This window comes from Sardina pilchardus, chromosome 12 (genome assembly GCF_963854185.1).
Source record: "Sardina pilchardus chromosome 12, fSarPil1.1, whole genome shotgun sequence".
Taxonomy (NCBI): domain Eukaryota; kingdom Metazoa; phylum Chordata; class Actinopteri; order Clupeiformes; family Clupeidae; genus Sardina; species Sardina pilchardus.
Window position 1 is genome coordinate 3,428,335 of NC_085005.1, and position 11,231 is coordinate 3,439,565.

The window sequence follows — 11,231 nt, forward strand, 5'->3', positions numbered from 1 at the left end:
CCCCGGACACGCACAGGTCCACTGGTGCACGTCTCACAGGCCAGACAGACCGCATTCCGCCTCGGCTTGTTCGTTCCGGCCAAACTTCTCGTTCAGTTCACGTGAAGTGTTTGTGAAGAGTGGCTTGGTGCCATTTGCATATAACAGCTCAGGTGTAAATACCTGCACCTCCCCCCCCCCCCCCCCCCCCCCCCCACACACACACACACACCTCCGCCACCGAGACGTGCACCGCCGGCTCCTCCGACACCTCCAGCGTTGGCTCCTGGCCCGCCCCGCTTTGCATGTTCCACTCCCTGGTAGTTAACCCTTTGTGTGCCTTGCCTTCCTTCCCTCCCCTGTAGAGAGTGCGGATGGTTTGTGCTTTAATTTAACGTCCGTGTGTGTGAACTACACGCCTGACACTGTGGGCCTGACCCACGATGCCTGGGAAATCGTCAGGAGCTCTCTTGAGCTGGAAGTAAAGCTGGGGGCGGGATGTTTTGCTGATGTGTGGTGTGGTAAGGCAATAATGATCCATCCCTTTTTATCCATCCCTATCTCTCTTCCACCTCCATCTGTCTTGAAGGGTATCTTGGAAGGACCAGAAATGTAGAACTTTGTTCTTTTTGATTTGGAATTTGACAGACCTACTGTCAGTCATTGGCATTTGTCATCTAATGGCAATTGATAGCATCAAATAGACTCAAGTCTGTCACGCAACTCACCTGGATAAAATGATGAAAATAAAAGCAGTCAGTATGACATACAATTAATCCATAAAGGGCTTTTTTTCCAGGATACCCAGAATTAATCTTCTTTGATATGCCTTTCCATGACTTACTATTTAAATACTAGCCTGACTCCACTAAATGAGCCTGTAAGTAGAGGCATTTAGGGGCCTGAGGCTAAGGCTCACCTTCGACATGGTTACCTCAGTGTGTGCACCTGTTAATGTCTGGATGTGTGGATGTATGTACTCAAGATAGTGTGTGAGTGTGTGCGTGTGTGCGTGCGTGTGTGTGTGTGTGTGTGTGTGTGTGTGTGCGCGTGCGCATGCACGTGCGCGCGCATGTGTGTGTGTGTGTGTGTGTGTGTGTGTGTGTGTGTGTGTGAATAGGAAATAGACAAAGGAAGACTTTGTTAGACCAGCTACCCCTAAATCAAGCCTGCTGTCAGAGACATGCATGTCAAATCCAAAGTCTCTGGCATTCTGACTTGCCTTTAAGCTATAGATGGCATTTCTGTTTTGAGCTTATTGGAGGGCTACAGTACATGACTGAACATATAGACTGTGCTAGCTGGATCTCAATCCCAGACCTGTAGTAGTACTCCGCTTTAACCCTCTCTACTAGTCCTGGGCACTCGGCTGCAGTGACTCTATTACTCCCCTTAATCAGTGGGATGGGGATTATCCACTCCAGGGTTATTAGTGTGCACTGGGCCTCAATCCCACATGGGCCCTCACCCCCCTGTTCAGTCAAGCCAGACTACACTAATATGCATTAGGTGTCGTCACCACTGATTGCAATGGCTTGAACATCCAAATTGGTACACTGTTAAACCTGAGAGTATCTATGAGATTGCACATCAAAAGAGTATGTAACGTTTGGCCATCTATGTCAAGTAAAGGCAAGCAGAGTCCCAAGCTTTGGTGTTGTCCTGAGTGTCTCTGAAAAAGGAAACGTTCTCCTCCTGGGTATGGTGGCATGGAGGTAGGACCGTGTGTTGTGCCCGCGCTCACCCCGTGTTTGTTGTGTTGTGGGGCACCAGGCACGTGGAACGGCACCACGAAGGTGGCGGTGAAGACGCTGAAGCCGGGCACCATGTCCCCCGAGTCCTTCCTGGAGGAGGCCCAGATCATGAAGAAGCTGCGGCACGACAAGCTGGTGCAGCTCTACGCCGTCGTGTCCGAGGAGCCCATCTACATCGTCACCGAGTACATGGGCAAAGGTCAGTGGGCATCGCCATGGCAATGCCGTTTTGGCCAGAGTTTATATGAAAGTGTACACTCAAAGACATAAATGTCTCAAACAGACTATCTTTAAAAAAATGTGAGGAATTTTGAGAGCCACTTAAGCACTTTGAATGGTACATTCTCTAGTAATGTTATGCTCTGTTTTGCCCTGTGTGGAATGAGACCTTTCTCATGAAATATTCCTGTCTGTGAGCAGCCTGGTTAAAATGTTTACGGAGAAAGTTGAGGAGAGCTATTGAGCTTCATCACAGCTTCCCACTAAAACCTCCCTAGCTTTGTTCTCTCCTCTTCTCCTCCTGCATTGATGTTGTTTCCAGAACCACAGCATTGTGCTGCTATTTTTAACTTTTAACAGCCTTTTTTGTTCTAAGAAGGAGGCCATCGAAGAAAGCCACAACAAAGCCTCACGGCAAAGAAATGTTTTAGTTTGACTGAGCCTCTGGAACTTGTGATGCAAATCACATGGGGCTCCATTAGCGCCCAGTGTTTATTTAGGTCACACAACCTTCCCAGGAATGTGGAAGTTTATGTTTTCTCGAAGACGCAATCAAGTGCCTGACACTCGCTCATGTCCAATATCGTGTCTCTCCAGGAAGCCTGCTGGATTTCTTGAAGGACGGAGAAGGCCGAGGGCTGAAGCTGCCAAACCTGGTGGACATGGCTGCTCAGGTGAGCCACACATACAGTACTGTACCTCATGCTGATAGGCAACTACGCACATCAGTAGGCTCAGCAGGGTCTATGTGTCTGGACATCTTCTCATCTTGCTGTCATACTGTGTGAGTGTGTGTGTGTGTGTGTGTGTGTGTGTGTGTGTGTGTGTGTGAGTGTGAGTGTGAGTGTGAGTGTGAGTGTGAGTGTGAGTGTGAGTGTGAGTGTGAGTGTGAGTGTGAGTGTGAGTGTGAGTGTGAGTGTGAGTGTGTGTGTGTGTGTGTGTGTCCACATGTAATGGTAGCCAGTTAGCACAGTAGCTGTGCAGTAAGTAGACCTCCCTCTAGCATCATAAGAGACACGCTTGCAACACACACTAGCACATGGGGTTTAGCCTCCGTGCTCGCATGGCTGCCTCCCGATCTGAAGTGTTTAAGCCAAGGCCTGAACCACAGCATACTGCAGCTGATCCACACGTTAGGTGACACGCACACACGCACACACACACACACACACACACACACCCCTCTACTGCCCTGTGGCTGACCTGTGGGCCCCCTCTGTGTTGGTGGCAGGTGGCCGGGGGAATGGCCTACATCGAGAGGATGAACTACATCCACAGAGACCTGCGCTCGGCCAACATCCTGGTCGGGGACAACCTGGTGTGCAAGATCGCCGACTTCGGCCTGGCCCGGCTGATCGAGGACAATGAGTACACGGCGAGGCAAGGTGAGATCTGCAGCCGCGGCCACCACCACGCTGTGAACATTTAAACACACGTCCTGGTTCACAGAGTTTGGGCTTTGTGGTGTAAGTGTGTGTTCTGTGTTTGTCTGTGTATAATATGATATGAGCTCATCAAATTATTTATAGCCACAGTCATAAGTGCCGTTGCCTGAGGGTGGCAGTGATTAGCATGAAGTTATTTAAGTTTGCCCTAGCCGTTTGTAGGCAGCCATGTCCTCTGTAGAGTATCCTGACAGAGAGAGAGAGAGAGAAAGAGAGGGAGAGCTTTTGTGACAGCTTTGCCAACACTGTACCCCAAACAGTCATGCTCCTTTGAATTTGAATTTGAATTTGAGAGAGAGAAAGAGAGAGAGACAGAGAGTGAGACACAGAGAGAGAGAGAGAGAGAGAGAGAGAGAGAGAGAGAGCGAGAGAGAGAGCGCACCACATGTGGTTTGGGGATATTTTTCCTCTGGTCCTGGAGCACAGTCCCCCCTCGTGGGTCCCTGAAGGCTCCACCCTCCCGTCCACTTCCAGAGCCAGCTCTTGAGGTCATGGGGGGCTGGCGGCCAGAGGGTGGGATCAGAGTGGGCCTGGGCCGTGGACGCCGCGCCAGGCTCCAAACATGTGCTGGACCGTCCTCCCGCCTGGCTCCGCTCTCCGCTATCCGCACAACACACTCCCACTCTCTAGGGAGCGGCCGGCCACGATGGAGCATCGGATCTTAATCTCTGCTCTGTATCAGCTTGCTCAGACTCGCTAGCCGCCTGTCTTTAATCTGTGAGATTAGGGTCCAGTGCTGATGCCGCGCCTCCTCTGTTAGTCCACTCCAGCGGTGCCTCACTGAAATCTGTCCCCCCCCTCTCTCTGTTCCTCAGGTGCCAAGTTCCCCATCAAGTGGACAGCCCCAGAGGCCGCTCTGTACGGCAAGTTCACCATCAAGTCAGACGTCTGGTCATTCGGCATCCTGCTGACCGAGCTGGTGACCAAGGGACGAGTGCCCTACCCAGGTAAGGGGCCCAGGCTCTCCATCATGATCTCAAAGCAAACACGCGACCTAGCTCATCTTGCTCTCACTTGAGGAGCGCTGGCCTTTAGCATGCAGTCGAATCTGCTTTCATTAATCCACGGGACACGGGATAATCTATTTTTACATGCCGCATATGCTACAACAACTGCTCCCTGTTGAAATGCACAGACCATCAACAATTAGGTTGCCCCCCCGCTCCCATTGTTTGGGCTCGGGACAAAGCGCTCTTTGACGGGTGAATTAGCGGCGTTGCGTGCTGCCGCCCTGCTCAGGCCTGGTCCTGCATGACACGTAATCCCAGGGCTGCCCCCCCAGGGAAGAGCACCACCACCACCACCACCACCACCACCCCTCCTCCCCTCCCCTCCGCTCTCTCATGGGCTACAGAGGTGGACAGCAGCCTGTAGCCGCCTGGGTGCCTTTCTCTGGGAGGGGAAACACATGTTAAGACCAGATGGAGAGTGCTGGACTGTGTGTGTGTGTGTGTGTGTGTGTGTGTGTGTGTGTGTGTGTGTGTGTGTGTGTGTGTGTGTGTGTGAGTGAAAGAGAGAGAGAGAGAGCGAGACAGAGAGTGAGTGTTTGTGCGTGTGTAAAAGAGGGGAGGGTCTGGTTGCTGAGGAGTGTGGTGGACCTTAGGGATAATTTCATCATTCCAGCAGATGTGTAAGTTCTGAAAACATCTGCAGAGCATGGGCGAGATCCAGAATGGCTGCATACTACTGTTAAATATTCAAAACATGCAGTGGACCAGTGGACCTCTTTGCATACTGATGGTCTTCTATTCCTCCTGTGAGACTGAGGGAGCAGGCATTTTTCTGTGCTCCTTAGAGAAACTCCAGTTCAGTACCCATCCTTCAACAAAATAATGACACTAGACAAACAAGACTCTTTGCAGTGGGTATTACCTTTCTTGCCTCTGCATGCTGGTGTCTTCTTTTTCATGTGAAACGTGACGGTGGCGTGGGATAAGGACAAATCCTTTTTTCAAAGGGGAGTGGAGAGGCAATGCCTCGCAGCGCGACCTAACATGTCTGCATTATGTAACAAGTAAAACAAAAAAACCTGACCAAGCTTTTCTGTCTTTCTGCTTCTGCTCCTGGTGTGTGTGTGTGTGTGTGTGTGTGTGTGTGTGTGTGTGTGTGTGTGTGTGTGTGTGTGTGTGTGTGTGTGTGTGTGTGTGTGTGTGTGTGTGTGTGTGTGTGTGTGTGTGTGTGTGTACACATCCAGGCATGAACAACCGTGAGGTGCTGGAGCAGGTGGAGCGTGGCTACCGGATGCCGTGCCCCCAGGACTGCCCCAGCTCCCTGCACGAGCTCATGGTCCAGTGCTGGAAGAAGGACCCCGAGGAGCGGCCCACCTTCGAGTACCTGCAGGCCTTCCTGGAGGACTACTTCACCGCCACCGAGCCACAGTACCAGCCCGGAGACAACCTTTAGACCCAGCACCGCTCCCGCGCGCGCGGCCACACCAGACACCCCCCACCCACCCGCCAGCCCGCCAGCCCTGTGCTCAGGGCGTGGACAGCGCCGGGGAAGGACTACCAATCGCCCGGAACAATCCCACAAGCTCTCCCCAAAAACCTGCCATGCCTGTAGGGACATGTGTACAGAATCCGCAGTCCTCCAAAACCGCCTCTCCACTAAACTCTCAGCTGTCAGAGTACTGACACACACACACACACACACACACACACACACACACACACACACATACACAAATACACACCCTCACCGACTAGGTGAAGGACTATGGACTAAAGAAGGCAGGATGGATTTCTCATTGGGCCATAAGACGGGGGAAGGTGGAGGAAGATGTGGGGATGGGGGACGGGTGGATTGGCAAGGCAAGGCTGTTGGGGTGGGTGAGGATGCAATGCAAAAGCCTGTATTGAGTGTAAATATGAACTGATTGTTTGCTTAACCTCATACGTTTTTGTTTTGTTTCAATTGGCCTGTTTTAGTTCTTCTGTTGTTTTTGTTCACCTTCATGTTCTCTCTGCCATAAGTCATTTGTCTCCTGCAAAATAATCATTATCATCAGAATAAATGAAGTAATTAAGATTAATCAAAATAATTCATAAAGAAAGCACTGGAGATAGACACAATACTCTGGCCTTGATAGCACATAGAAAAAAGCTTATTTTCTTCCCTTTGTTGTGTTTCTAAAGCTGATGAGACTTGGGGCAACGTTTTGAGGAATGTTGCAGGACAGTGTTCCTCATTATTGTGATTGGCATGTTCCCATTGATATTGGTAAACCACCTCTAGAGATTTAATAGATAGAAGAATTTAATTAATAGAAGGCTGATTATGTGGTTTCCCAGCAACATTGCTAAAATAGTTGCCCCATGTGTCAGCACCTTTAGAAGTTGGATGGGAAACTATCCTCAAACGGTCCTCAAATTCCTCTTTTTGGACAGAAAATGTGTACAATGGAAGTGCAGATTCTCTTGTAAGCTTAGTGTCTCAATGTATTAATTCCTTAAAAAAAAGATCATCTCATTCACAGGCTTCGGGCAAGCATGAGGATAAAACTTTGTTTGGCCTCTGAAGAAGCTAGTTTTAGTTAGCCTAACTTTTTCATCCATGTAAAGTATGTGTCCTCTTCAGACGTAATAGCTGTAAGGCTAATGCTGTAACAGAGTTATTTTACAAGCAATTTATGTTACATTTTTGTAATTACAGCCAAACATGTAATAATGAAACCTTTGAACATATCTCTTTGCGCTTATATTACAAGGTTTGAAATTTTTTTACCCAAAAGCGACCAGTACAGGTATTTAGTGTCAAGCGGAGCGACATGTTTGTTTAATAAGAGAAAGATGTGTCCACTTTAAGAGTCTTATTTGACCCTGTATGCAGAGCACCGTAAAGCAGCCATTCCGTTGCATCTCGTATGTCTCTCTCCTTGCGTGTGACGCCGTGTAGCGTTGAAGAGAGGTCACTGTTGTCCCTTCTCCCTCTGTTTGCAGGGGGCCAGATTGAAGTGGGTAGGTCAGGGATGGGGGTGATGAAGGACCCCGCCCTGCCCCACCCCCCCACGTTCCCCTCATGTGCACCTCAATAATCACCAATCACTCTGGCTGTATGCACAGCACTTCCAGAACCTTCTGCCAATCATGTCTGAACCACGTCCTCGTAGGGATTTTTTATTATTATTATTATTATTATTATTATTATTATTGTTATCGATTCTTTTACTGACCTGGATGTTCTTCAGTATATTTGATTTAACCATTAGGTGGATATTGAGTTGGTGGAGAATGGTGCGGCCACCTTAGTCCTCCCACGTGACCTGTGTGTCCACTGGGAGCTGCTCTGTGAATCAGAATCACAACGTGTTTCTTACAAGACATTTTGTTGGTTCAGTTTGACATTATGGTTCAGAAAGAAATGTCAGTATTCTTGTTCATTGTCTCCATCCCCATTTTTTAACATGACCATTTTGGTTAACTCATTGATTTGCCATTTGACAATAAAAAAAAAAACAATAAGCATTTTATTCTCTGTCCAAGCGATTTCTGTTTGTGTGTGTGTGTAGTAGTGTGTGTTGGAGAGAAACGGTCATAAGGGGGGCCAATGCTCTACAGTGTGTGAGGTTACACTGAGACAACACCCTCACACAGCACTCTTTTATGACTGCTCTGTGTTGCTATGAGACCAAATACATGTTGTTTCTAGCCTTTTCCACAAGAGGGGATCCCAGCAAAGAGCACAATCCCTTTTTTTCTTCAAGATGTTTCATCAATCTGTCCAATTCCTTGAATAATTCCAATTATTTTCTTGAATATGTTTCTGTTGTTGTAATGATGTAAATGATATATTATGGTCATAAGCAGCATCCTCAGCACCTGGAGGCCATAAACTGGTGTGTGTTGTGTCTGAGGGAAGAGCCAGCCCATTAGGGCAAATCACACAGATCGATGGAGTGTGTGCCCAGCCCAGGGTTATCTCCAGCGTTAAGGTGCGCCGGCGTCCACCTGCGTCCTGTCTGACGTGGACGCAGCGCAGGGGCTTCTCTGCCAGGGCTCTGCCCGCCCCCCCATACAGGCCGAGCTGTGAGCCGGTGTAGTGGCCAGTTGGACTACTGTCCGTCAGATCACTGGGCTCCGCCGCCTGACCCTTCCTCTCCAACGTGAGTACACAGCTCTCCTGTTGACACACAGTCAGCGTGTCCTGTTGCTTTTAAATGAGTCGAATCTGTGCTGAATCTCTCAGTACAGACCTAATGATGTCCTCAGCTCTCATTTAGATTCATAATTGACTATGTAAAGAATGTACTAGTTAGCTATTCTTTATCTTTTTTTTTTTTTTTTTTTTTTTTTTGTATGAGAGGAGAACTGTGACATTCTTGTATTTACCCAAAGCCATGAGGACTGTGTTAAGCTGTAATGTAGTAGTAAGAACTGAATGATTTTACATATGCCAAGTAATTGTAATGTGTGCTCAGGACCTTTCAACTGAAAAGTGGAGGCCTGTTGGAAATCTTAAAGGAGGTGATGAAGTTAACGTTGATTTAGTTTAATGTATAATATTTGCTGTGTAATGTCGTGGATGAAGCTGAATATCCAGTAGGACGTTAGCTATTCTAGTGTCATTTCGGCAGCACTCAAGAGTCTATCTCTGCTTGCATTCCACTCTGTTCCAGCATCAGTGTTTAACACAACGCAAATGAGAGGATTAGCCACACTCATTTCCTCTGGAATTTGCTTATGGGCAAATAACCTCACAATGACTTTTTGAAAAAGACACCTAGTTCAATTTTGTTGCAGAGTACTTCTATTTTAACCATTTGACTTGAGCTGAGTAAAGCTTCAATTTGGGGTTGGGCCCAAAGAGTGACAGGATTAAGCGTTTTCAGCAATGTTACATCATGGCATTCTAGCCTCATCCAGTTATGTCCTGTTCCTGAGGCACTCACTATCTTGAGTGGGATCACATCATCCTCTCTAATGCGTTTATTGCAGGTATTATCATGTGTGATGTGGACCTGTGCTGATGACTGCAACAATGGATGGGTCCACTATTTTCATCGCTGTCCAGAAAGTATACTACCCACTGCTGTGCATCGTGGGAATTCCAGGTGTGTGTGTGTGTGTGTGTGTGCGTGTGTGCGTGTGTGCGTGTGTGCGTGTGTGTTTGTGTGTGTGCACGCGACCAGAGACATGTGCGCAAAATAATGATGATGAACCCAACCCATACTTGCCATGTGCCAAGTGTTTTGCATATAAGTTCAGTTAATAACCATGACGATATCGTCAAACAAACGCATTGGAAACATTTCTGTTGCCAACAATAACAGTGCAGAAAAAATGGAAAATACACATATAGAGAACGTTTACTTTGAAGAATCTATCATCTAAGAATAACTTTGTCTGCACACAACTTTATATTTTGCTTGCTGTATAAATCCGTGTGTGGAACACAAAGACAGACACACACATAAATGCACCCATACGACACAATGGAAGAATTCCCATGGACTCTTTCTGCAACAGTCACGGGTGATCAAATAAATACAAAGCAGTAGGCAGGAGGCTTGATTAAGCAAGCTTAGAGGAATGCATACCTTCATCATTTTGACCGTTGGTATTGTTCCACCCTGTAAAAAATAGTTTCAATAAAAAACATGAATGACATTGGCATTGTACAAATAGTACACAATTATGTACAATACCTAAATTAGGTAACTTCATTCAAATGTTCACTTAATAGATCTCATTTGCTATCCTACCTACCATCTACCGTTCTGTTCTTCCCCCCCAGCCAACCTTTTCACTTTCTACATGATCCGCTTCCGTAAATGTGGCATGTCGCCCACAGCGGTCATCTACCTGAGCTGCTTGGCCATCATGGACACCTTCTACCTGGTGTGGGTGATCCTGCTGGACCTTTGCCTGACCTTCCTGCAGCTGCAGCCCTTCTGGCACTCCCACCCCTGGTGCGGCCTGCTGGGCATCCTGCAGTACGGCGCCCTCTACAGCTCGTCCTGGGTGGTGGTGGTGTTCACCATCGAGCGCTACCTGGTCCTGAGCGTGACGGCCGCCAAGCAGCGCTTCACGCGGCCCCGCACCACCGTGCTCACCTGCGTGAGCATCGTGCTGGCGTCGCACCTGGTGTCCGTGCCCATGGGCTGGATCAACGAGGTGACGCCGGTCAACCACACGCTGGCCTCGGGCAACGCGACGCTGCTGCCGCGCTGCCGCTACCGCGAGGCCGTCTACTCCACGGTCATCGTGTGGGTCACCTCCTTCCTGTCGGCCGGCGTGCCCATCGTCCTGGTCATCATCTACAACGCGCTCATCGCCTACCACCTGTGCCGCTCCAGCCGCCTCTTCACCAAGGAGGAGCGGCGCACCATCCGCGGCGCCAACACGCAGGGCATGGTGCGGCGGACCATCGCCCTCCTGGGCACGGTGTCGGCGGCGTTCGTGGTGCTCAGCCTGCCGCGCTTCGTCACCTACTGCATCCTGCGCACGCGCTACAACCACAGGGACTTCGACCGCAACGACTACGCGCTGGCCATCAACGTGGCGAGCGACGCGGCCAACATGCTGCAGAACCTCAACTCCACCACCAACTTCCTGCTCTACTGCGTGGTGAGCCGGCGCTTCCGCCGGGAGCTGCTGGCCACGCTGACCTGCCGGGGCAAGAAGGCGCGGGAGCTCAGCTCCTTCATCACGCAGAACACCATGAAGGTCTTCGCCGTGGCCCAGCACGCCAGCAGGAGCCCGGCCAGAGAGCCCATCCACGTGGTCCTCACTGAGCACAAGCCAATAGAGTCCTTCTCCTGCTCTCAGAGACACTAGGCTCTCTTTTAACTTTGGGACAGAGACAGACCATCATGAACAGTGGGGGGAAGACTCTC

General features: G+C 49.3%; 2 protein-coding genes across 8 annotated transcripts in view; both read left to right on the forward strand.

Annotated features, from left to right (window-relative positions):
* Positions 1-7,865, forward strand: part of fynb (FYN proto-oncogene, Src family tyrosine kinase b) — a 60,970-nt gene extending 53,105 nt beyond the window's left edge. For 6 of the 7 annotated variants that reach the window (XM_062550246.1, XM_062550249.1, XM_062550245.1 and 3 more), the window contains 5 exons: positions 1,753-1,932; positions 2,550-2,626; positions 3,184-3,337; positions 4,213-4,344; positions 5,592-7,865. In XM_062550246.1, the coding sequence (XP_062406230.1) occupies positions 1,753-1,932; positions 2,550-2,626; positions 3,184-3,337; positions 4,213-4,344; positions 5,592-5,800 (752 nt within the window). In that variant the 3' untranslated portion in view covers positions 5,801-7,865. Of the gene's footprint in view, positions 1-344; positions 501-1,752; positions 1,933-2,549; positions 2,627-3,183; positions 3,338-4,212; positions 4,345-5,591 lie in introns of all 7 variants that reach the window. The other variant, XM_062550250.1, reaches the window with a different exon arrangement.
* A 572-nt stretch (positions 7,866-8,437) lies between these two features.
* On the forward strand, positions 8,438-11,172 carry LOC134098267 (probable G-protein coupled receptor 139). The gene is made up of 3 exons (XM_062551284.1): positions 8,438-8,498; positions 9,331-9,446; positions 10,187-11,172. The coding sequence occupies exons 2-3, from the start codon at positions 9,362-9,364 to the stop codon at positions 11,170-11,172; spliced, it is 1,071 nt and encodes a 356-aa protein (XP_062407268.1). The 5' UTR covers positions 8,438-8,498; positions 9,331-9,361.
* The last annotated feature ends 59 nt before the right edge of the window (positions 11,173-11,231 follow it).

Excerpts from the sequence above, each read along its gene's own strand:
- LOC134098267 (XM_062551284.1), top strand. The coding sequence starts at position 9,362 with ATGACTGCAACAATGGATGGGTCCACTATTTTCATCGCTGTCCAGAAA. Across the intron at positions 9,447-10,186 it reads GTGCATCGTGGGAATTCCAG|CGGTCATCTACCTGAGCTGC; the intron begins GTGTGTGTGTGT and ends TGTCGCCCACAG.